The 26,182-nt window shown below is 42.1% G+C and overlaps 1 protein-coding gene across 6 annotated transcripts in view; it reads right to left on the minus strand.

Annotated features, from left to right (window-relative positions):
* The window catches only part of ST6GAL2 (ST6 beta-galactoside alpha-2,6-sialyltransferase 2), a 173,940-nt gene that overhangs the window by 37,282 nt on the left and 110,476 nt on the right, over positions 1–26,182 (minus strand). For 2 of the 6 annotated variants that reach the window (XM_048933738.1, XM_048933722.1), the window contains exon 1: positions 12,544–12,609. The exons of 1 other annotated variant lie outside the window; for it this stretch is intronic. Coding sequence is in view for 1 of the 5 variants with exons in the window: in XM_048933703.1 (XP_048789660.1) it covers positions 12,544–12,576 (33 nt within the window). In the remaining 4 variants the exon portion in view is untranslated. Of the gene's footprint in view, positions 1–12,543; positions 12,610–13,469; positions 13,600–13,804; positions 13,867–26,182 lie in introns of those variants that run through there. 3 more of the 6 variants (XM_048933703.1, XM_048933731.1, XM_048933712.1) reach the window with 3 other exon arrangements.

Genomic DNA, 26,182 nt, shown 5'->3' on the forward strand with positions numbered 1-26,182 from the left:
AGACAATTCACTGCCCTAAATCGATCAAAAGAAGGTTTTCTCTGCCAGCACAAAAAGAGAATGTTCTGAGAAAGAAATCTTTGTCTTAACATAGACTCCGTAGCAACACCCAATCCTGTCAAACCTATTTTGCTGATGGCTTTGCAGTCTTGTTCAGAGAATAAATGAATGAACATTTAGTCTGATGGAAGAGCTCATGCTTAATGTTATTAACATTTAGATGATTCCTTTTATTTCCTGATTTGCATCTGTATTTCAAGTCAGTAATGTTGATAGAGAAGTTTTAGAGTTAAAAATACTAAAGCAGATATGGGTATGCTACACAGCACCCTGTAAGCAGAGCAAAATTCACCCATTTCCATCAGATCCATTTTTTTTTTTTTGAGCTAGAAGAAATGCACATTGAAGTTCACACTAAAGATGGGCATAAAAAGACAAAAAATGTACTGGCAGCAATCACAAATTATATCAAGCAGCAATGAGATTCTTGTTGTGGTCAACATTTGTCCTACCAATTATTATACGCACTGACTAACTGATTAAAAAATGTACCAATTCACTAAAGCAGAGCATAGGAACAGCGTATTTCCTTAATTCATTGCAACTTATATCTCATTTTAGTTATCTATGTATTGTATAATTCCACAGTATTTCCGGTAACTATAGTGAGTCACATGAATAAAAGTCCCTGAAACCTCATATATGGAACCTGGTATAAGCTCTGTGACCTCTTTCCAAGGTCTAGCAAAGAGTCATACTTCATGTTTTGCAGGAAGGAATGGCATAGCCCTGGGCATTCACATAAGCCATCCACACTTTGCTACAGAGCTATACTACAATCCTGCAGCATCTTAGAGTCCACAAGACTTTAAGACTTTACAATTCAAAGGCGAATTTAAGAAGAACTGTGTAGCAGATTGGTTTGCAATAAATGTAGCTTGTAAGTAAGCCAGATAATGTCACGCTTTTGTCTAAATATGTTCAACTTTTACGAATTTCTTCTATTTTAGTTGCTTTTTGAGATTGTGAAATCTCTTCAGATTGCTCAGAAGACAGGAATTATTAACACTGAACTAATTTGTGATGGAATGGACTTATCATACTAACTACTGATAATTTTTTAAGCTTCAATTGTTAGAATTCGATACAGCTCTTTATGAATCCTGTCCAACGTGCTTTCATGATTCTCAATGAATAGTATTTATCTGAATTATTTACCAATTACTTCCAAATTACAAATGTCCTTCAGGTATGAATCATTTTTGATGAAAGAACAAGCAGACTTGCATGATTTTTTTTACAATGAGGAAAGAAATTAAAGCAACAGAATTTCTATAGATCAAGTGAATAGAAACATTGATTCATTTGAACAGTTTGCAAACTTCATCACCGCATGCGGGTAAGCATTTGTGTCTATTAAACCTTCCGTGTCATCACCGTGCCAAGGTCTCTGTTAAAGATAACCACTAAAAGCTATGGCAAAAGCAACATTCTAGACCGCAGACACTGTAAATGTCACAGTCTCCGTAAGGATACGGAGTGCAGAAAAGCACATAGAGAATAATCACATATTTTCAAGCCATTTACACTGAACATTCCCAAGGGAATGCTGTAAGAAGCCAGCATTAGGTAACACACAGTTTCCTCTCCAGGAGTCACAGAACCCAAGTGTATGCAAATTCTAATCCATTGCTTCTCTGCCAAGCACACTGTTGTAAGAAACAAGCACACTGGTATCTTTAGTATAAAATCATTTTCACTTGGCTTGGACATCAGAAAATAGGGAAAAAAATAGACTCCTAGTATATGACATTTGCAGTCTGAAAGCACTGACTTTCCTGGAAAATGCAGCACCGTTAATATAATACACACTTTATGACTTTATGTACCTCTCTAGAGCTACTATTTCTGCAGCATTTCAGACATGACAGGTGAATGCTGACTCCATATTACAGTGGTGGGTATTTTTCCAGCATTACCATGTCACTATAACCACTCCCTGATTTTCAAAACCTTAGGAAGATCAGCAATCCTATCTTGAACGCTCTCTAAGACTTATGAACCAGTCACCCTTGCTGTAAGTCTTGACCCAATCTGCCTTTATGTTGACGACATGATTTTTCAGCATGTCTGATTCGAAGTTATTTAACATTTTCCTGAGTGCTTTTCAGGTATGAGGCTTGCAATTTTCTCCTTTTGTAACCTCACTTCAGATAGGTGGAAAATGAGAGGCATATTTTGGTTAGAAAAGTATTCCATTTCAAAAATGTAACTGTTTCCTTTTGCAGATCTGAATGGAAAAAAAAAAAAAAAAAGAAGGCAATTTCAGTTTAAATCCCATAGCCACAGTGCAACTGATGTGGTATCACATATTACTTTCTGAGAAACGAATGGCATGAGGTTATGAGCAATGCTCTTGTTGATCTGCTGTTACTAACCACCCTTCTCTGCAGCTGATTCCAAACAGTTTAGGAGAAGGACAAATCACATATAGAAAGAGAACTTAGCTTCACTGAGTTTTTGAGACAGATCAGACGTCTATCTTAGCCATGTTCAACTGCTTAATAGTCAAGGGAATGAATTACTATTGGCTGCTGCACCAATTAGCCATGGTACCGGTATGCTTTTCCAAGCACAGCAGGGGTTGCTGCAGCAGCAGCAAGCAATGCTATAACATTGCAGTTCAGCAGGCTATGCAGTTTTCTGTCCCTTCTCTCAGCTTGTGCAGTGGGTTTATAAGGCTCCTCAGAAACTTTCATCTGCAAGCATAGGATAAAGCAGCACCAATAGTAACTCAAAGCTTTGCAGTTTGGCAGTCTGCAGATTGCAGACACACTACTCCTAGAAACGCCAAGGCAATAAAAACGCATTAAGGTGATTTCTTCCACAGTGGCCTTTCTTAGAGAAGAAATCATTCAAGGATTCTATGCAGAACACTGAAAGAGACACACAGCAATGCCTCAGCTCAGTAACCAAAAGATGCACACTTGTACCTGTACGTCTTATTTTCCACTTCCTTTTTGATAACTGTGGCTTCGCTAGAATTACCACCAGAAGAATTTTCAGGGCACTTTCAACTCAAAACAGTTGATATTTTAAAAGTGTAAGAGCCTGTGCTGTACGACAAAAGTAAAATTCTATGTCTACACTGTGTAGTATATGCGCCTTATTTATCTTATGACCTTGCAAACCCAACATATACTGGGTAACTGCAAGGTTTAATTATTTTAATTTTGTGGTTCGGGAGTTTTCAGCAGGGTTTCTCTATTGCTTGCAGCTTTTGCAGAGTGTAGTAGTATATCTGATCACTGGTTTAAACAGCAGTGATCACATTACACCCATCCTGCACTCTTCTCATTGGCTGTCTATATAGCAGCAGATTGATTTTTAGCTGGCTGTGTTCATCTTTTTAGAGCTCCTATAATAAAACGCCTGAGCAAATAGAAAACCTCTTGATGCGTATTTTATGCAGGCACTCTCTTTCAGGAATTAACCCATGATAATGTATTGCGTTCAATCTTTTTTTTTTGTACTGGCGTGTGTTAGGCAACAAGCTACGCACTCCAGTACAGGTGGCAAACAGCACAAAGTCTGTCTGCACCTACTTAGAACAGGGCTCATGAAATTAAGCAAGCACCAGCAGATCTTGCCAGGAACAGACATGGGATCTTCAAGAAGCAGCACCTCCTGACTTCTCCAGAGTGTTTCCTGGTGCTTTTAGCTCAGGAAAGAAAAACACAATCAAGCATAAACATCAAACACTCTCAAGTGCTGCCTCAGGGTGAGGGCTCATTCCAACTTTGACATCTGTTCTGCCCTGCTATAATGTGACTCAGTCAAATTAATTCAGTGTCTTTAAATACAGCACATTCAGATGCTTTTACTCATTGTCATCCCTTTGGCTTTGCATAATGATAGCAAGTTTCTGCAGCATCATGCTTTGGTCCCCACAGCATCCAGAAACCAGCACCTGGAGTGGAAGAAAGGGATAGTACATAACAGGCCTAACTCCTATATAGAATAAAATCTCAGCCAAGGCATCCACAATTTGAGAAATAAGAAGCACTTCCAGGATGATATCTGTTTTCTAATGCCTATCTACAGTTTTGTAATTTTAGCAGCTACGCACTTCAGACTATGCTTGCTTAGAAACAAAGAAGAGCAGTTCAAGACCATACATGGAAAACACTGCTGCCAGTCTTAGGATACTGGCACTTTTGTGGCTTTCCATGGCAGGAGCAAGATGGACAAGTTAACCAACCAGAAATTTTCTTTGAAGTAAAAGCCAGGTTGACAGAGAGACTCCTTTCTATCAAGCATAGAGGTGAAACCTGTATTAAACAGCAGGCTCTCAAACCAGATATTCTATAAACCTCTAGCCAATTATAACAAGGTGGAAGTAAGACTCTCAGCATCTCCTTCCCCTATGCATATAGAGATAGAGCTAATGTTTCTGTCTCATCACGTTTGCTCATACACAGCCCTACTTCATGTGGCTCCAAGCTATACTGTTCTGAATGCACGCTTCCAAAAATAAAGAAATCTAAAATAAATAGGAAAAATACAATCAGCCTAAACAAGAAATAGCAGTGATCAATTAGGAAGGAATGAAGATCAGCTATGCAGAAATATTTCTAATGGAGAGATCAGCTTTCTGTAACAGCCTTCAGTTTTAACCTTCATAACTTCAACAAAGTAAAGCCCAGCCACATGAAATTTCACAGTCACGATCTTGTGCCAAGGAAAGCTTCTCTGGAAAGTTTGAGGTAGATTGGCCAAGGCATCTTGGAGATATGAGAGTTCCAGAAAAGTGTTCTCCATTTCTTGGACTGTTTCCTAATTTTTTTTGGCTCATCATAACTTTAAAATGGTTGGTTTAGACATTCCAAATTTGCTTGGCTACCACTGGTGCCTTGGAGTAGTTGTAGGCTATTTTATTAGTCAGTGTGGGTTTGTGCAAATTCTGAGCACTGCAGTCGTTAACACCTCACGCTGGCTTGTATATACTGTAGACAAGTCAGTCTGGCCTAATGCAGGCTCCTTCATCACCTCATCAGCTATGCTCAGGAGGCAGTGCCAAAGCCCACAACCCTTCCTTCAGGTCCAACAGGGTGTAAGGACTTGGCCAGACTTGACGGCCTCCACGGGAGAGCTACATTTTCCCAGGTTGAAGAGAAATGGTTCAGTGGTGCTTCCAAGCTTCGCCAGCATACCAAAGTGCTTCAGTGGAAAGCTAAGCACCAAGCATTGATGCTTTTCTCCTCAGACTCCCTGCTGTCCACTCACCACTCCTTCAATCCATACTTAGCCTTACTTTTCCAGAGAACATCCCCATAACTCCGAAGTTCCCCTCTTCTCCGTGGATTACTGATTCAATCTATTCTCCATTTCAATAGCAATTGCAAACTCCTTGCTGTGATCTCTGAGCTTCTTCTGCAGCTTATTTCCTCTCTCTGCTCCATTCCCTCAGTCTCTGAAGGCCTGCTGAAAATCGGAAGCCACGTACACATGGTCACAATACGCCTCATTAAGCTTCTGGGTAGAAAACCCATGGGGAAGATCTGAGCCCTCAAGAATCAAATTTCCCCTGAGCAAACTCAAAGCTCTGACAAACCCAGGAAAGATTCTGAGCAAGGAATTTGCTCCTGGTGGGAATGGCTCTGTTCACAATCTCAATTTCGATAATAGATACTATGGCAACCTCATGCATCTCCTGACATAGCCTTTGGCATGGTCAACTGCTTCAAATAATTCTCCTGTCTTTGATATTTCCTTTGACAACGGGTATCACCTGCAGAGTCACCAGGAAAAAGAAGCATTGCACAGCTGATCAGTAGTGGAAAACGTCAGGACACTAAAACCACTTCTGAGTGAAGTAGGTTTCTACACAGCCAGTGTCTCAGTTACAAAGAGGCCTATTCTTTTTGAGATGCACAAATGCGTGACTCCCATTCATAGGAGTTATGCGAGTGCATCAAAAGCAGAATAGGCTTGAAAGTGCCTACATTTACCAAACACTGATCCCACACAGAAGAGCCTTTTCACAACGACACATTCTTTGACCTACTGCAACTTACTTCTGCTCTTCAGAAACAAAAGGCTTTGCAACCACCACAGCGCCTACATTTAAAGATTTGTAATATGAACACAAAGAAGTCCATATAACAATCTGCCCAGAAAACAGAAAGAATTGAAGTTTTTCCCACACTTCTCATCCAGTCATGTATTTGTCAGAGCTCTGTTTTGTTATCTTTTACATGCTGATAATCACAATCAAGCCACGGCTTCAAGCAACCCAATCTTGTGAAAGGTGTATCTACCTGTGGCAGGCAGTTTAGAGCCAAATCATCTTTAAGGTCCTTTCCAAAAACTCTACAATTCTTTGATGATACCACACTTTGCTTCTTGGGAGAGATCATGCAAATCTCTATTAAGGCTTATAAAATACACAACCTTAGAGTGGATTGGCACAAACCTATGGAGCTCCAAGGAGATCTGTAGGAGAGGTTCTCCAGGTCTCCCACAGAGCTCCTACTAGGATGCTCCTGTGCCCTCTGGGAGGATATGCTACACTGCTCTACCTCACTGTCTCAGTGCATGAGCTAATGAAAAGAACATGAGGAGAGGTGCTTTCCTCCCCCAGTAATCCACAGAGGACCAGCCACAGCCTGACCCCAACTTAACACTTGGGCTGTAAACTTACTTAACACTTGTATAAGAATTTATTTTTTCAAACATACTGATGGCAGCATATGGCCCATCGACAGGTTTATTATTATAAGACACTTTTTCCACCAGGTTATAGTCTTTTTTATAAACATATGTTTCAGCACATAATAAAATCCCTAAGAACTCTTTCTGAAACATAATCACTATGCAGGCACGGAAACTACTTTTCAAGGTTTGTCGAGATAATGAAAGAAACAAATCTTTTAAACGGACTTCCAGTTCTCTAAATATCTTTTCGGAAATGTCTTTTAAATCAAAGGCTATTAAGAGCCATGCATGTTCAAAAAAGAAAAAGGATATATCTCCACTTCGTCAAAGCAGTCATTTTTATATTTTGTAAAACTTCTCCTTCCACTAAGCAGACCTTTTAACTATGCTTTAAATCAGAACATGTGTTTTATGGGTGAATGATAAGCTCCTGAAAAAAGGTGGCATATTATGTAGAAAATGTCAACACCACACAGCTACTGTCACACAAACTCATGAGTGTAAAATTGCTCAATATTCTGTGCCCTTCAGCAGTGCTGTGTGTGGAGTCAAGGGGATCAGATTGTGGCCCTGCACCCCCATGTACTATGCTATAGCAGAGTTCAGTCTACAAGCATGTGGTCCTCCAAACCACATCTGTATTCGTAAGAAATAATGTTTCTTGTTTATGCAGCTATAATGCAATTTCTATACTAGAACTACAGTTTCCAGAAAGACCCTATACTGTACAATGCTTTCTTCCATAATAACAATATACAATTTTCTTCAATAAACTCCTGCGCTCCTCTTACTCTCAACGCTTCTATAATGCCATATGATATATTTAACCCAAGCAGGCTTTGCTTTCAAACCAACTTTTTCAGTACATCAAAATATGACCTAACTCATGTACGCTTCCTAGGAGCTTTGCTTCCTACCACCCAAGTTTATTGTCTCCTTTTGAAAAGAGCCTGCGGCCAGAATACAAACCAGGAATAACACAACTTAAACCCACAGCCTACCTGAAGTCAGTGAGAGACCTCTTACCTATTTTAGGGGACTAAGGATTAGGCCTAGCATTTGCTGAAGACACTAGAGCCCTTCCAAACTGTACAACACATGATGTTTAATATTCCTTAGGCTCTTGAAAATATTTTGTAATTACTGTGAAAATTTCACTGGTATTTAGGCTGTTTTGGGGAAGAATGGGCACTTGGTTTTGTTTCTTTCCTCCTACAATGAGGTCTCCCAGAGAACATAGACACTTGAAAAAAAAAATAAAAAAAAAATCAGCCACTACCAGGTTTGAAGTTTAAACAAATAAAATAACCTCAGTTTTATCATAGGCATACTATTGTAAAAGGTATGCATGAGCATACATTCAAAGGAAACTCGTTTGTTACAATTAATCACTGAGTTCTCCACCAGACTATCACTAACTACTATCAAGTCTGGACGTGATCAGCTTCACCAGGAGATACAGCATGCCCTCCCTAATGCTTCCACAAGCTGAAAGCCTAAACCCAGAAGCCTTTGAACAGTCTGCAAGCAATTCCAGCTGCAGCCAGGACCTCATCAACACAGTTGTGCACTCTACTACTTTCTACCTTCATGGATTAAGTCTTTATAGGAGAGACAGTGCATTGTTGGCCCTTCTCCGCAAGCAGACAGAGCACTATTAGCAATCACACTTCGCTGCGCTGGAAGTGTTTGGAAACACTTCGCTAACAGGATGGGTTTTCAGCTAAGACGAGGCATGATGTCCTCGTTAGCTTCTTTAACAAGTCCTTTGACAAGGGGGCTGGTTCTGCTCAGCTAATTGCCACGGCTGCTTCTGGAAACCTGTCTATTAGAAACCACATTTCACAAGTGACTGAACAGCCATCAGATGGGAACAGCTTTCATTTATTACTGACCCATTTCACTACCACAGCATCAGGGTGAGATGCGCCATCTCCCCTTTCCAGTCTTGAGCTGAACAACTGCTCTGCATACTGAAACATAAAATATCAACAACTTTTTTCATATTTGCAAGCAATTTTGTTAAAATTGTGCTTTGAACCAGCATCTTCTTATTCAGGAACAAGTCTGACGACTAATACAATGAGGATACAGTGGATACTTCTTTACTGATAAAAGAATGTTGAATTCTGCATTTCTTGGTGATGTAAATACCTGAAGAATGAGGGCATTTTGGACCCTTACTATAGAACACATCATTATATATCTGCAGACAAAAGGTGTTTACATTGGTTCTTATCTAAAACCTCCAAACCTTCAAAGACAGCATCACAGGTAGAAGAGAACTGGTATTTTGTAGACAGTATCAGAGCCTTTGGCGAGGAACAGGTAAGACTGACCAGACCAAAAGTTAACCTTCCAGCAACAGACTGAAAGGCAACTCCACTACCAAAATAAGGAATAGCACTCACAGTTACTAGAAAATGAGAAAGCTATAAAGATCCCTTATCAAATTTTACACCTGGTGACATAAACGGAGTCACAAAACTGCAGAACAAATCACCACATGCCACTAAGCCCTGCACACCTGGTGCATCATTTATCTTCAAGCCAGACCAACACACATTACAAGGGAAGGAGCAGCTTTCCTTCTCACAGTTAACCACCATTTGGTTCACATGATTTTGTGCTCAGCCTCCAGAGAGCACTCGTAGTCACTTTGCAACCCTAGCTATAAAACATCCAAATTTCATACAGTTTTATACAATTCAATACAATAAACAGATGACTGTACCAAAATGGAGGGGTACAGTGACACACAATGACAATCACAGAGCTACGCAGTGAAAGCAAAAGGCAGCCGCACACATAACCAGCTGTGAGGGACACCTCTTCACCAAGATGTAACAGCAAGAAGGGCCACCACGTCCTGGAGCCCAGCTCTGCTGCAGTCCCTCAGCTCCCAGTGCATTTCTGGCAGCGTGGAAGAATTGGCCCCTGCAAAGCAATTGGCACAGAAGAGGGCTTTGAAGGCATGTAGACAAACATTCTCTGTCACAGCATCTGTTATGAGTAAGATCCCAAGGTCAAGGACCCTCATCAAGAACACTGACAACAGCTCCCTGACATTTAACTCTTCCAGCATTTATCCCTCAAGAAACAGCCAATCTTTGAGAAATGTGCGCAGCAAACATAATGATGTTGGCATGCTTTGCCCTCAAGGCCAAGTATCTGCTTACAAACATCCATGCTGCTTACAGTCTATGTAAAATTCCCAGGCCAAACAAAAAGAAAGAATCATTTATTTTCAGCATCTTCCCCAGATGAAGGAAAAACAGTTTTCAGTGCTTACACCACAGAAAAGACTGGATATAAAACAATTCATAACAAATATCAGTTTTTTTCCCCATTATTCTCAAGTATGAGATGGTAGTTGTATTCAGCTTCGCATATGATCTTGTATCCTAGATATGTCAACAGGAGTCCTACTGGAGGAAGATGGCATTCATTATGGAATTAATATATGCAATTAAATACACAAATAAGTTTTTGCTGCACAGTGAAGAGTTTGCACAAATTCTTTGTACAGCAGATTTCATCTCTCCTGCTACTTCAACATCTGCTGGAAGAAATAACCTCAACTTCAGTAACTGTGTAAGAGTTCTAAAACTTTCAAGAAGAAACAAATCAATAGCAACTTTCCCACTTGTGCCATAGTTTTGATGGATTCTAAATACGAGGGGCAAGAAATAGGGAAGATCAAGACATACAGTGCGACAGCACGCAGAACTATTGCTTTGTATGACTATCAACGAAATCACGCAGCAAGGGAATACTTTTTGGCTTTGCAAATTGGAAACGCAGTGGCACAGCTACAAACAAGAACCTAAAAAGTACAAAGTTCAGGGGGGGAAAAAAAAAAGCCATGCACACAGCTGCTCCAAAAATAGGCATGGTCAGATAAAAGTCTGAAAGCAATTATTTTGGCCGAATATTGTACACAGACCACTGCGCTAAGCTTCTATAATTAAACAAGACAAAAGGTCAGATGGTGCCTAACAAACCATTTACTACATTAATTACATTCAAGCGAGGCAGTCTAATGCTTCAAAATAACTAACAACAGTGGAGATAACTTAGGAAAGTATCTGATGCCGTAAATTTCTTTCTTTCCCATTCATCAGTACCAATGCTGGTAGCCAGTCTTTCTAGCACACTTGTAAAGCACAAAAGGCATACCGCTTAGTGTCAGGAAGAGCTATTTAAGGGCTGTAAACCTTTACTCAGAGGAACCCAGCAGTCTTACTTGACAAAAATTATTCCTGCACAACAAAAGTAGCGGTAATGCCAGATTTTGTGCTCCTTGAATCAAGTGCCTACGCCTTTGTTCCAACGTTACCGGGTCATCGAGTGCTCAATTTTTTTGTAGCAGCAACAACATTTCAACAGACCATCACAGATCGTACCCGGTTTCCTTCTGACCCTATTCCCCACATTCGCCTTCACACTGATCACAAATCACTGGTATACATCTGCAGCTCTAACAGTATCTGAAGCAGCTTCTTATCAAGATAATTAATATTAGAGAGGTACTTAATGCATCTTGGCTCCTTTTAATGTCGTTAGTAGATAAGTACAAGGAAAACGAGCCAACGCCATATGCCCAAATAGTTCACTGGAGATTGCCTGCCAATTGCAAACAGACCCCAGCAAATACAGAAAAGCGCCCAAAACACAGTCTGAAAATTACTGCAGAGAGATCTACATACAATTTCTGATGGGCAAGTAGTATTCCAAAGACTTATGTAAAACCTCACTAGTATACGAGTGACACATCCAGCATCAATTCACAATACTATCCTTAGGATGCTATCAACAGGATGCTGCTTGATCTTATTTCATTTCACATCAGCGAAATGAAAATGAAATGCATTCAATAGAATTAATTTCTGTTTCCTTGATTTTTTATCTGCAAAACACTGCATCCAATTTTATTCATATACAGCTATCTTTAAGAGTGCAAAGGAAACAGTCACTGTGCAGATTTCAGAGGACAGAGATAAGGTCAACAAACTCATATTTCATACTTTGTTGCTAGGATGCTTACATACACAACCTCGACATCCCTGTAAGCACATTCTGTAAAGTTTTTATAATACTTTTCCTACTTGTTTGGCCTTTCTGTCCCTTTCCTCAGCAGGAAACACATCACAAAACATAGATGCTAGAGATTTGTTGCAAAGCAGCAGAGCTCTACATTTTGAATGCATCCTCCAACTCTTTAAGTGCAGCGTGGACAATGCTGGGAAATCCTGTCCAATGCCCAGATGAACTGTAGGAGAAAATAGTTTTCTTGCTACTGCATCAGAGGTTGGGGAGGTCCTAAACACCATCACTGAAGACTTCTGCCTACAAAAAGCTCAAAGACAACACTTTCCAAACAAATGGTGAGCAGAGCAAAGGTCTGCCAGGATGCCCAGTGTGTCAGCTGTAGAATTGGTGCTAAATATCCATCCCCCTGTTGGTGCACACAGGCAGCCCCTCACCTCCAAACTATCTGAATAGGCTTCTCATCACATCTTCTACCAACAGCACAACTTCTGGTCTTAGCAAGATGCACACAAAACCAATGGGTAACCACCACAAATATCATTTAAATCTGAAAGCACTTACGAACAAGAAATGCCTCTAGGCTGTATTTAAAATAAAACAAAATAAAGAAGAAAAAAAAAAACTCTTCAAAAACTTGTAATAACTTCATCTGTACATGGAAAACTGCAGTAATTCTTCCCCCCTGCCCCGTCCAAAGCCCCCACTGTACCAAAACCAGCTGAATTACTTCTGCGTGAGCTTTCCAAAACAAATATGTAGACGTGTTAGAATTACCTGGATGCAGACACCTCGTCTGGCAAGTTTCATTGCAAAGGGTTAAAGATCAGAAAGTTTGCAAGACTGGAAAAAGGAAAAAAAAATCACCCTGAGAAGCCAACAGAAACCTTAACCCCCAGGTCTGCCGCTGTCCCCAGCCTGTAGGGCTGTTGGACTGAACATTTCCTTCTAGATGAAGCAATGAGATGCCTAAACCTTGCCCCAGCAGTTAGCAATTAAACTGCTCGAACGCGTCACCTCGATGCATTCCCCCCCCCCCCCCCCCCCAGTACCAAATGAAATACATTGCCATGACGGAACACGCTACAGATGATAGCTGAGCGTTAGGAATGATAAAGCTCCATCTAACGATACACGCTGCCCACAGAAGCGATCCTTGCTGCTTATTAGCGGTAAATTCGCCGAGACCTTCTTTCTTTTCTCCTTTGAGGCTATCGATTTCTATATACTCATTACTTACAAACGCAGTCTACACAACACGGAACTAACAGAAAACCCCCTGAAAAGCAACATCAGGAAAAAAGAAAAAAAAAAAGAAAAAAAAAAAGAAAGAAAGAAAAAAAAAAAAAAAAAAAAAAAGAAAGAAAGAAAGAAAGAAAGAAAAAAGAATAAAAGCTCTCATTTAAATTCCTGGAAAGCAGCGCTCCTCTAAACGTATCTATTCAGGCTCCCGGAGCAGGCGAACCCTGCTAAGCACGCACACACACCCTGCACGCTCCCCGCCTGGGAGCTGCTCAGCCACGAAGCCACTGAGCTGTGCCACCGAGAACCCACATGGCTTCGCCTATAGGATTTTCCTCACAGAAAACGCTGCACGGTAGAAACCCTCCCCCTTGCCCTCCCCCCCTCCCGCCCCCCAACCAACCAACAAATAAATAAATAAATAAATGAACAAATAAAGGTGCCGAGGGTGCCCCACGTACCGCACCGCTGGGCTCAGGGCGCTGCGGGGCGCCCGCCCCCCGAAGCGCAGCAGCAGCAGCAGCAGCCGCCGGGGCGCTCCGCCCGGCCGCCGGCCACCACCACCCGCCGCGGCTCCCCCCGCATGCTGCCGGCCGCACGCACAAAGCGCAGGGCGCGGGCGGCCGCGGGGGCGGGCGGCACCCCGGCTCCCCGCCGGATAGCAGCGACGCGGGAGGGGAGGGGAAAAGAAGCGAGGCGGGCGACTCCGCACCGCGCCACCCCCCTCAACCACCCGCGGGAGCCGCCCCCCGCCAAAGGACGGCCCCCCGAGCACCCCCACCCCGCCCGCCGTTACCTCTCGGCCGAGGCAGGCATGCCGGCACTGCCCCGGCTCATTGTTCGGGGAGGGGCGGCACCGGCGGGATGGGCGGGCGCTGCGGAGAGGGGCAGCCCGGCTACCCCCAACGAGGGCCGCGTGGGTCGGTTCCGCCGCTCCCGCCGGGGGATGCGTGGGGATGGGGGTGACGGTCGTCACGGGGCTCCGATGCCTGGAGGAAAGTTGGAGGCGCGGTGATGTGCCCTGCCGGGCCGCAGGGAACGGCTCCGGCACTCGTGCGGCGTGGGAGAGCCGCAGACGGCTTTGGCTCTTGTAGATTAGGCTGCGTTAATTAAGGAAATATTTTAAGCCGAAAGGTCTCCTGAGAAGAAACGCGTTAAGTCGTTCGTAAAAGCGGGCAGGAACGCAAGGCGAGGCAGCGCCGTTCGAGCGGCGAGCACAAAGGAAACGAGAGCTCAAGTGGGTGTTAGAGGAGCTCCGGTGAGCGCTGCTCGCACCGCTGTGCCCAACACCGATCGCCCCGCTATGCTCGCAGTGCTTCCAGCCACAGAACGGGAACCGTTGGCAGTGCAATTGTTGCAATCCTTCCTCGCCTTGCTGAGCACTTAATACCACACTGCGTATTTTACTGCCTTTGTTCGGATCGAGTAGTGTTTTACTTTGCAAATAGCCTAAGTAAGTTTTCACGTACAGATAACTCTGCAGCGCTTAGGTAACAGTCATTGCACCAGGTCTGTCCTTTAAGTTTGGGGAAAAGCATCCGGGACTGAAGCTTGATTGTGCCCACATTTGCAAAACCTAAGATGATGAGAACAACGCGCCTGCAAAAGGCATGCCTGCAAAGTGAGAAGCAAGTGTGGAGAGCTACGCAAATAGTAGCAAAGCAAAAGCGATGCAGTTGGCTGAACTGAGATGCGGCTTTGAAAATAGAAGGGGAGAAATGGGTGTGAAAGGAAAGCACCATCGGGAATGGGTTAACGTTTCAAAAGATGAATGTTGAGTTAGCCCTCCGTGCCAAAAGCAAATGACTGTAAATCCCAGAGTTCATCCACTTACTTATTCCACTTAACTGAAAAGTTTCATGAATTGCAGCACAATTAATGAATAAAAATAATATTTTTTTTTTTCCTCTCAACCTTGGGCGTTGGAAAACCAGATTTCAAACCTGGAGCTAATTTCTTCAAAATATAAAAATCAGGTTTCATGGAATCATAGAATCGTTTGAGTTGGCAGGGAGCCTTAAAGGCCATCTAGTCCAACTCTCCTGCAATGAATAGAGATACCTATGGCTACATCAGGTCGCTCAGGGCTCCATTCTGCTTGACCTTCAGTGTCTTCAGGGATGGAACATCGTCAGTGTGATGAATGCCATGACGCAACTGGGCTGATTGTCTCACAGGCATGACATAAAGGCAACAAAAATGCTGTAGATAGGGACTGCAGTGTAGGATACACATATTGGCTCTATTGACACCCTGCTTCTTGAGGGATAGTCCTGTGTACTTCCATCAAAAAATCTAAATTTATGTGTTGTTTATAAAATGACATGGTGGCACATAGAATGAACCACAAGTACATGTTTGAAGAAACAAAGGAAAACGTGGGTACAGCTCACTCAGTTTTTTAATCAATTTAATTAATTTTAAAGTAGGAATCTAAATTTGTAGAGCTCTCCGGAATCTCCCATCTGTTAGTATTGAAAAAATGTGCAGTTCTTCAGTGGGCTCATTTTTAATATAGGTGAAATAGAATTTCAATCTGGACTAGAATGTAAATGAACAGCATAAATTAAATGGACACTACGGGAAAGACGGTAGTGCTAAGATATTCTACGTGGGAGACTAAGATGGTTTAAATGCTGTATCAGGAGAGTTTGTCACCCAGAGACTCTCCTCTCTTTCAGCAGTTCCAGAATGAGCTCTTGGCTTGGTGGCAGATAATGCCGGTTGAGCACAATTTTTATTGACTGCAGTGGAAGCTGTACCTACACCTCTAAATGTAAAATTTATCTACAGGAGGCAGGTGGAATTAGTCTGCAATCTGCTACGGTTTGCTTATGCCTTTGACATTTTGCTTTTGGCTTAGGCTCTGGATGGAGGAGCTCTGCATTCTGCATTTCTCACCATTGGCCTGATTCTGTCTTCCGTTACAGAGGTGTAATTAAGAGCGTCTTCCCTGGAAATCAGGAAAGGAACTGGGATAAGGTCTGTGAGATCAGCATCAGGCCCCGCTGATGCTGAAGCAGCCTGCAGGAAGGTCTGAGATCAAAGTAATTGCTGGAGAGTAAAGAATTCATTCTCAGGTGTTCACAGCTTGGGGAATTTGTCTTTTGTATAAATGGATAACAATAGGGTTAAGTTACACACAGATGCTGCTTCTTTGTTATTGAGTTTAGCTACTGGTATAAGTGCATCTATCACTTTGTTTTGTTACAGTGTTAGAGCACTGCATATAAATAAATGGGATAAATAACCTGATTTACTATGGGTACGAGTCACAGTATATTAAAAATTGTGACACAGAGTAAGCTTTCGCTTCTCTTGGAAAAAAAGTTTTATAACAGATCTTTGCAGTCATCATTTAAACTGGCAGGGTATGATACACAAAGATCCTTAAAGACCTGGCACAAACTCATTCAGCCCTTTCAAAATATGTCCATGGCTACTACAGCTCCATTGAAGTAGAAGGGTAATTTTCTCTCAACTTTATCAGGTTTTACCTGAATAATTGTGATTTTGTTTTAGTGTCATGCTGTTCTGAACAAAATTGGAGCTAATAAGGTTGCAGCAGTGAGCAAGAACCTCCAGACCACACATCACCTGCTTCTTGCTGTTTCTTGTTCGTACAGTCATAGACTCATTAAGGTTGGAAGGACCATTAAGATCATCTAGTCTAGCTGTCAACCCATCTTCACTCTGCCCATTAAATCATTTCCCTCAGTGCCACATCCACATCTTTCTTGAACATCTGCAGGGTCAGCTACTGGGCAGCCTGTGCCAGTGCCTCACCACTTTTTCAGAGAATAAATGTTTCCTAATATCCAACACAAACCTCTCCTGGAGCAACTTGTGGCCCTTCCCTCTTGCTCTATCACTGCTCCCTGAGAGAAGAGGCTGACCTCCACCTTGAAACAATCTCCTTTCAGGTCGCTGTAGAGAGCGATAAGCTCTCCCCTGAGCATCCAGACTCCAGACTGAACAATCCCAGCTCCCTCATCCATTCCCCATAAGACTTGTGCTCCAGTCCCTTCACAGCTTCACTGCCCTCCTCTGCACACACTCCGGGATCTCAATGTCTTTCTTGTAGTGAGGGGCCCAAAAATGAACACAGTTCTTGAGGTGCGGCTTCACTAGTGCTGAGTACACCTCCCTTCTGCTGCTGACTGCACTATTTCTGATGCAAGCCAGGATGCCATTGGCCTTCTTGGCCACCTGGGCACACTGCTGGCTCACGTTCAGCCAGCTGTCAGCCTGAGAGGATGTGTGTGACAGTTTACTGCTCTCTTTCTGAAAATCCTGAAATCCTTCTCTGTTTGAGCAGGGAAGGAAGATGCACACCACAGCCCCATCCCTTCAGCATCCCTGGAGGCGGTGAGCCTGGATCATTGAGCTTAACTGCTGGACCTTGTTCCTCTGGCCAGACCTCTTCTGAGGAACTCACAGTCCATTGTTAGTGCTGATTATCAAGTAGATTTTCAGTAAACTGCAAGTACTGGTGTTGGCTTCTGTGCATTTCAGACACATTTTGATGCTGCAGTGTCAGACAAGGATGTGGATTTAGGAACGGAGCCTATTGAGTTCAATTAGCAGGTGCCCTTGAACAGAGAGCGGGGTTTCTTTTCCTTGTGCGGGCTCATGGCAGATGACTGGTAGAATTGCTTTCACTCAAAAGAAAGCTGTTTTGTTGCCCTTCAGAAGCATCCTGATGGGCTCAGTGATGAGAAGACTGAGTTTCAGTGATGTATGTACACTCAGTGGGGCTCTCGGTGGTTCCTGCATGCTGAAGGCTCTGGTGCCCATAAGATCTCCATCTTTGTGCACAGAACAGATGTGTGAAAAGAAGGGGAGGATTCTTGCCAGCATGACATGGGGCATCACTGAGGGAAATGTGTGTCCTCTCGCACGTGTCTGGAAGGCTGGCACAGATACAGGCTGGTGCTTGTTCTCCCTGAGTAAGGTGTAGTAGGAAATGCAATGGCATTGGGTTCAGAGTTGCCACTGAGTGAAACTGAGCCATCTCTAAAGCTGCCCTGGGACTCAAAGATAAGAGGGACATTTCTTCTTTCTGGTTTTCTCTGCTCTTGAGGAAAAAGTGCTAACTTACTCCTGGCCTCACCTGTGTTAATAAATGTCCTTCAGTGCTGACTCAGATGTGGTAGAGGGTAAGCAAGTCACAGATTCTTCTTTGCTTTACTCCCCCCAGTATTTGCCTTAGGAAAGAATCATGAGCTCCCATGTCCACAGCATGGGCTTAAAATCAGACAAGGGTCACCTGTCCACTTGTTTACCCCCTTGCATAGTCCAGTAATTTGAGCCAGAGCCCACTTCTGTGGTTTCTCTCTTTCAAGGAGCCAGCTTCATAAGAAATGATAAAAAGCTGAAATAAAAAGATAAATACACCAGAGCTACCTTCAGCTTGTGTTTTCTTCCAGTTTTCCTATTATTTCAGATGTCAATCGCAAGCTTTGTAAAAGGTTAAATTCAGTTGATAAGAGGGTGGGGGTTTCAGTGTGAGCAGGGCTGGAAGCCTTCTGTCCCCTCTGGTGTCCCACCCCACCAAGCCCAGCCTACATCCTTCAGGTAAAGCCACAAACAACATGAAGCTCCATCCATCCCATTAAAGAGGTAGCAAAGCCTTCATGAGCAAAAGACCATAGCATCCCAAGGATGCATGCAGTAAAACATTCACAAAGTCTGGTTCCTTTGATCAACTCAGACAATGAACTCATCCTCGTTTCTGCTGAAGTCCTGTAAGCTTGTCTGTTTACTCCCATTAGTATCTGTAAGAGTGTGCCTTGATTCCTTGTTGCTTTAAACAGAAGCTGAAGTTGCTAAACTAACTTGTAGCCGTTAGAAAAATCTTATTAAAAATCAATCACTGCAAAACTTTGCTGGGTATTCCAGATACCCAGATAAATGCCTAGATATATATGAGTTTTGAAGCAAATTTTGTACACAGAATTGCTCAGAATTAATCTCTGGATGAACTGTGCTTGATTGTGATTTATGGAAGCGTTATTGACAAGCTGCAGTGGGCTGGCTCTTCAATTGAAAAGGTTAACTGAAATAAACATGTTTATATGGAACGGGTTTTCAAGGGAAAAAAAAAAAAGAAAAAAGTACCACATCTGTGGAATCATCAAGAAAGGAGAAAGTAGGGGGGAAAAATGGCTTTGAAATGACAGCTCTCTCAAAGTACAGTGGGGTACTGCCTTCCATAGAAGAAATACATATTTAAAAGGCTGGCGTTATAGCAGGAAGGCAAATAAATATTCATTCCTTGACTCTTGCAGGCTCACTGCCCTTTCTCCAGGCTGCATTCTCAGAGGCAACCTGATCTCTGCAGAGGTCTTCAGGTTTGAAGGAGTCTATAGCGTTCTTTAGCCCATCCTCATCACCACAAGCAGCCTCAAGGCAGCAGGTTACTGGTTTATCCAGCATAACTGGAAGGACTAAAAAATGTGTCATTTGATTGGAAAGCTCTCAACAGTTCATCCTCAATGCCTGCTGCTACTTCCAGCATCCCCCCTCATCACATCACACCATTTGGCCACTAACCATGGGCACTTGCATTTTAAGGTCAGCGTGGAAAGTTCCCACAGGTAGGGGCATGTCTCTCGAATCAGCAACAAATTGAAGAAGGAATTCATAGCCTGAAGTGTGATAGCACTATTTCAGAAGCCATAGACACAGTTTTCACCTGGTTAGGAACTGAAGAAAGTTAGGCTTCTGGTAGGAGTTGCTTTATACTTTGAAAATGGGTCGGCTCCTTCTTGTTAATTTGAAATGCAAGAGAGCTTTCCTGGGTAGGAGTAGCTTGGTTGCTGGTTATTCATGGCTGCAGAGCTGGTTGTTGCTAGTATACTGTTTCATGTAACTTTGTAGCTGGACTGGGAAATGCTGCCTTGCTTTCTGCTGTACACAGCCTTAAAAAAAAACAAAGCTTGTTCTCCTCGGCAGGAGAGTGCAGATAGATCAGCATAGCAAAACAGTTCTCGTCATGCATACTTTCCAAATGCTATAAGACAAATAAAGAAATATGAACGGTGCTGTGGTTCAGTGGCTATTTGCATACATCCAGACTATGTATCATGTTCTGTGCATGCAAATACATTTTTTCAAGATAGCTAAAAACACAATTAAAGTTCTTGTTTCGTGGCCAATTACTGCCACAAAAAGAGTCAGCAATTTTTATCCTCTGTTGTAAAAGGGAAGGGTTGGCAAAGCCCGTTCCTATCTTGCTTTGGTACTTTGAGATTCGAACTTTACAGTGCAAACATTACATGCTTTGTTTAAATAATAGAGGCAGGAGTTCTGACATTAATCTGGGAAAATAACCTTTAGTGTGCTTTGTGTTCCCCACCTTTTTGGCAGCACAAAAGATACCGCACAACTTCATTTTTTCACTCCAATATGTTGTAGTTACATCTGCAAATGTTAAATATGTTGCAGAAACTGCTTAAATAGAAGCTATTACATGCAAAATGGGGAAGTAAATAGAAACATACAAGAAAAACTGTGTTTTGAAATGGTGTCACTTTTCTGCAAGGAACAGGCTTTGGAAAGACAACTTTAATTAAAGCCTTTATTTTCCAGCACATTTCACAGTTTAAAAATAGTAAACAGCGTAAGTAGTATCACCCACTTGGTGATAAAATTTACTCTTTCCCTGGGAGGAAAAAAAAAAAGACCATTTTTTGTGCAGGAATTGTTGTGGGATTCAGGCACATATCGCCAATGCACTAAGCACATAACCCTTTTCTCAATTCTCCTGGCCCAACTGAAGCTGCCCAAGTCCCCATCTTGCCCTCTGCTGCCTGTGAATTCTCTTCTTCCACAGGTGGCTGCTCCACTGCCACTTCAGCTAGTGGGAAAGGTGGGACAAAAATAGTGCTGATTTACCCTCTGCCTCAGCTGGGACCTTAAGCCTTAAAATGGGTTCCTTATGTGCGTGGACTGAAACTGTTTTCAGAAATTAAAGGTTTTATCCTGTTTTTTTCACCAGAGACTGCACATCTTCCAAACTTTCCTGCAGCTTTCTCACTGTATCAGCGGCCTTCTGAAATTTGCAGTTTTCTTTGAGCCAGAAATCTCTGTTCATGGCCACTGGCGGAAAAAAAAAACTGTTAAAACACGATTGAAAAAGTTTGATTGAAACAAGCCAATGTTTGAGAAGTATTGTTTTATTTTTCCTGTTACTTACAAGGAAATGATTCAGGTAGAGGCAGTTGTGGACCCAGTAGGGCAGCTCCCACCTCCTAAACATTTATTTTAGCCACACAGGAAAGGTGGCGGAGAGTTGGGAGAAGGGAATTAATGTTAGGGTTGGCTGGAAAATGGAGTTTTGTTCTGAAGAAAGAAAATGTCAAGCCTTTGTTCTTCACTGAGGTGAAACAGAAACCTTTCAAGTGAGCTCAAGGAAAAACACTTTCAGAAAAGCCAGTCTCTGAGATGCACAGGATTTCAGGTGTGAGGTCTTCCTCACCAGGAGCAGAGTCATATCGCATCTGGACCCCACGACCACTGCCTCGTCCCTGTTAAATGCTCCTCTTTCCCTCTGGGTTTTGAACAGAGAATGGAAATTTCACTGGATGTAATGTGTTTCTGTTTTCACTAAATTGTAGTTTTCTGGCAAAAACAGCAGTTTGAAAAATTATTGGCAAGATCATCTGAGCATAAATAGCTCTCAGAATAGAGGGAATGCTATAGAAAGATTTTTGGATCCAAACTCTATTCTCAGCTTGAATGGCAAAATATCAGTGCAGCTGAGGGCAATGTGCCCTTTGATTTGCGAGGGAGGTAAAGCTTTTCTCCCAACAACTGAAATTAATACTGTGTCCCTTTTAGTTCAGTGATGTTTACACAGTACTGTTTATTCTTCTTCTTTTTTTTTCCTCTCATCCATCATTCACAGTTCAGATTTCTACAGCGATTCCACCAAGTCAGTTTACTGTACAATGCGAAATGAAAGTCAAGTTAATTTCGCGCTCTACCCACCTCAGTCTGATTAACGCAAATTAAATTTTGTGCTAATAAGACTGAGTGTGTGATGATAATTGGAAACCCTCGAGTTCCCTTGACTGCAGGGAAAGTGCTGCTTTTCCCCACATTATGAAAACATTTGAATCATAGCATCTGGGAATTTTGCAGGAAACTGTGGTATCAATTTGGGGTCTCTGTATAATACGTCCTCAGGAACTGTGAGTACATATCCATATCAGATTGCAGCCCTTGGAATATTTGGCCCACCTGCCCACCAGAGAATGCTAAGGGAGCAGTGACAACACCTCATAAGAGGAAACTTACGAACATCTGTGTTTCTCCATTACATGGAAATCCTCCTGGGCTAATAACTGGCTGCTCTGCCTTAAATAATTGGATAGTTCTTTAAGTCTGTAACTGAAGTCTGAACAGATCATGTCAGATAGAAGTGCTGCTAAGACTGGAAGCTATCATCAGCCATTTGGAGAAAGAGGGAAACAAAACTGGAAGTGAGAGCTGAAGGAGTGGCTGTAATGGAAGGTGAGGCAAAGCAATGCTTGGATCTAAAGATAAAGAAAGCTTCAGAATGATGAGGAAAGCAATTGGTAAATACGAGTTTCAGTTTATGGTCCTATTCCATTTCAACTTAGTCATTTCTTGTACTTGCTAAAGCAAAGAGTGATAGCTTTCCTCAACTCCTGGAATGCACTCTTGTTCCAGATATCAGCTGGTCCCAGAAGAAGGTAGTAAACTCAAAAGTAAAACCACAGCAGGTAGGATTTGAGAAGAGGGTCACTCTAAGGTCTGGGATTATGTGGGAAGCTGCTACCAATGAGGTCATGCACCTACTGATGATGAGTAAAGCCAAGGAGATGTGTTAGTGGGCCTGGTGCCAAAGATGATACAAGAGCACAAAAAAGATTAAAGTAATGTAAAGGCACATAAATCCTGTGTTCTGAAATCCAAAGAAAGAAACACAGTGACTGCCAGATGGGATGGGAGTAATTGTAAATATATAGAGCATCTACACTTCCTGACAGGAACTCATGGGGTGGTATATCATCCACAGCTACATCATGACTGTACAGTAAGTTTATTAAATATGAGACAAACATCTTACAGCATGCCACCCTAATGAAGGGCTTGACAGTCAACCATGTCACCATTCACCAAAGAGCTGTTCAGCTGATATTTTGAAGTTAAGCCCTGCTCTCGACCCCTGGATTCGATGGGAATTTTTTATTATTTTGTATGGAGGCAGGATCCAACGCCTAATTGGAAGAACTGTTGCACCACTTCTGTGAGTCTCTATCAGGTCTGAATTTAGTTTTAGCGATATAAAATGGGCTTCTCCTATTTGTCCTCTGTCTCTCTGACAAACAGCCTTATAAAGTAAACATTCACTAAGGAGGAGGAACACACTGTACATAGCTATAACAACAACATGTTTTTGGTCTGACTGCCCTATAATATATGAAAACAGAGTACAAAAGAACAGTAAATAAGACAGAGTTCTGAGCAGAAGCTAATCTACTTGTACATCATTTCTACTGCAAAATGAAGCAAAGGGTCCTGTATTTGTCTAGCAAATAATCCTAAATTTCTTCCCTCCTTTCTACCACGGGAGTATAATTTAGCCAGGGAGTATTGTCTGAATGTGACATCATCTTGAAACAACAACTTTAAAATTGGACACAGGTAATAACGCCCATTAATTATATTCCACATCTGTAGAGTGTATGCACTGCAATATGTATTAACAGAGCAACCTTTGGCAGGGAGCTTCCTGGATATCTGTAGCCAGAATTCCCCTTTACAGTTTTCTCATCATTTTGTACAATGGAAACTTAGTGATCTTTAGCAGTGGGTAGGGAAATGGAAGATTTCTATGAGGTATAAGAGAGAAACAAATAAAGAGGTGTTGATTTTCTAGTGCTGTGCACTGTCACCTGCATTTGTGAATCGTCTGAAACCTGGTGACTGATACTGTGACATAGGCACAAGATGCCAGCATTAATGGAAGCTTCTTCTTTTTTTTTTCCCCCTCTCGTTCTCATTTTACTTTGGGAAAATGATTTGAGTAAATAAAACACACACACCCAGGTACCAGGTATGGAATTGCAACACCAACAGTATTGGCTACAATGCTACATTTGACTATTTGTGATTTGATTTTGGGGTGCAAATGTCTGATGAATCCTTGCTTTAGATAGCTGTTTTGCTGCCACAAAGGTACAGGGAAATTTTGTCAGGAGCTAAAAATCTCATTTGAACTTCAGAGCATAGGGATATTTTGGTTTTTCTAGTTCTCAGGATTAAACTAAGCATGGTGCAGTCTTAACCCACTGATCGCTGTGTCTGCTGATATTCATCAGGCTGCTGAATGAATAATTTTCAACCTGTGCAAAGTGTCTGCTATCAACTCCCATAGCCCCGCTCACTAGAAAGGAGGCTCTAAGTCACACTGCTCCGCTCTTTTCCATGTGCTCCCTCCACAGCTCTGCAGGCATTTCCAGTCTCCCCCCCTGGGTGCAGGTCCCACACAAACAACCCTGACCTTGCACTCTCTACCCTAAGGCTGGAGGATAAGGCAAGAATGGACTTCAACCCAATAAGGCTGTGTTATACTTCTGAGAGGTTTGCTTGGCTTCAATGGAGAAGTCACACTTTTTTTTGTCACTGGCTGACTTTTGCTAAATTGTCAGCTTGAATGTTACCAACGGGTTTTTGAACTGGGTATGTGATTGGGCTTTTAACAACCTGTGGCATAAGGGAATATGCATTAAGTCCTTGAGAGTATTTAATCACAAAGGGACTTTTAAAAGAACGCATCACATACACCTGCCAAGAAGCATCTCAAATAATTGAGTTGATGATAGTGGAATGAGTAGAGTGTTTATTGACAGACTGACACCACATCCAGCCTGGCATTATAATTAATTAATGCTCATACCTGCATCCTTAGCACAGATGCTATACTTTTTTATTCTTCATCCTTTGACAGTGGAATGTATGGGAGGTGAAAATAAACAGTCAAATGCTCTGTCATTTTTGTCGTGTCTTCTTTCTACTTAATGCCTCATACAATTGCAGGTTTCAAGGTCACCTTATTTACTGATGATTCTCTGTCAGCAGTAGTATCAAATTTGTGCAGAAATGAATCAAAATATGTTTACTGCAACACTCCTTTTGGCTTCCTTAGACCTTCTCCTTTCCTAGCAGTGATAAAATAAACATATTCAATTAACATAAAATTAAAATTTGCATAAAGTATGTGTTTCAGAGCCCTGGTGCTTAATGACTAGCCACATTATTCAAATAGTAAACCAAATAGGAATAAAAATATTTACAGATGAGCTTTTTCAGATGGTTTTGCAATACAGCCAGCATGGGTAGTGTATGATGAGATTCCACAATTGCCTTTCTCCCACACACATATTAATGGAAACCCTTGCAACCGAACACAATTGCATACATCTCTTTTTCAGTCTGTGCGTAGGTTATTACTATAGAGATGGAAGACCTGAATACATAAACCACTCACTGCCCTAACTGCAGTAACAGAACCACAAGTCATTGCATGGATGCATCCATCTGAATTTTTATTAGTTACTTCATTTTGATGAGGGTGGGTTCCTGCCAGCACCCTGTTGAAACTCAATCTTCAAGAGATGTTTGTGCTACCCAGACTTCTGAAAGGTAAGGAAAGAAGTTGGCAAGATAAACTGCCAACCCTAATATCTTTTTTTAAGTTGAACATACATTAACAGTAGCACATCTTGCTGCCAATTTCTTAAGGTTACCCTAAAATGAAACTCATTCTTTTCTTAGCGGTCTGGAGAATGATACAGATTTGCATCGTATTGTATCCTGCGAGTCAAAAGTTCTCAGGTGTTTTTCAACAGGAATGGCTGTTTTATACAACCAGAAAATTAGGCCCGTATGTGTTGTTGTATGCAATATACTTACGGACACAGTCAACATGATGACTAGCTATTCTGTTCATAACCAAAAAATCTCTGGCTGACATCGGCACAAGTTTTGAGAGCTGTGACTGCTTATGCACTTCTGTGCTATTTTGCCTTGTGCACTGGAATTCTGCTGGGACTTTGCAGACACACTTCATCCTAAGAATGATCTCTACCAGCAACACCCTTGTTGACAAGGTGGTATTAATTCCAGTGTGATGTTTCCT

This window comes from Lagopus muta, chromosome 1 (assembly GCF_023343835.1).
Source record: "Lagopus muta isolate bLagMut1 chromosome 1, bLagMut1 primary, whole genome shotgun sequence".
In the NCBI taxonomy this organism is placed as follows: domain Eukaryota; kingdom Metazoa; phylum Chordata; class Aves; order Galliformes; family Phasianidae; genus Lagopus; species Lagopus muta.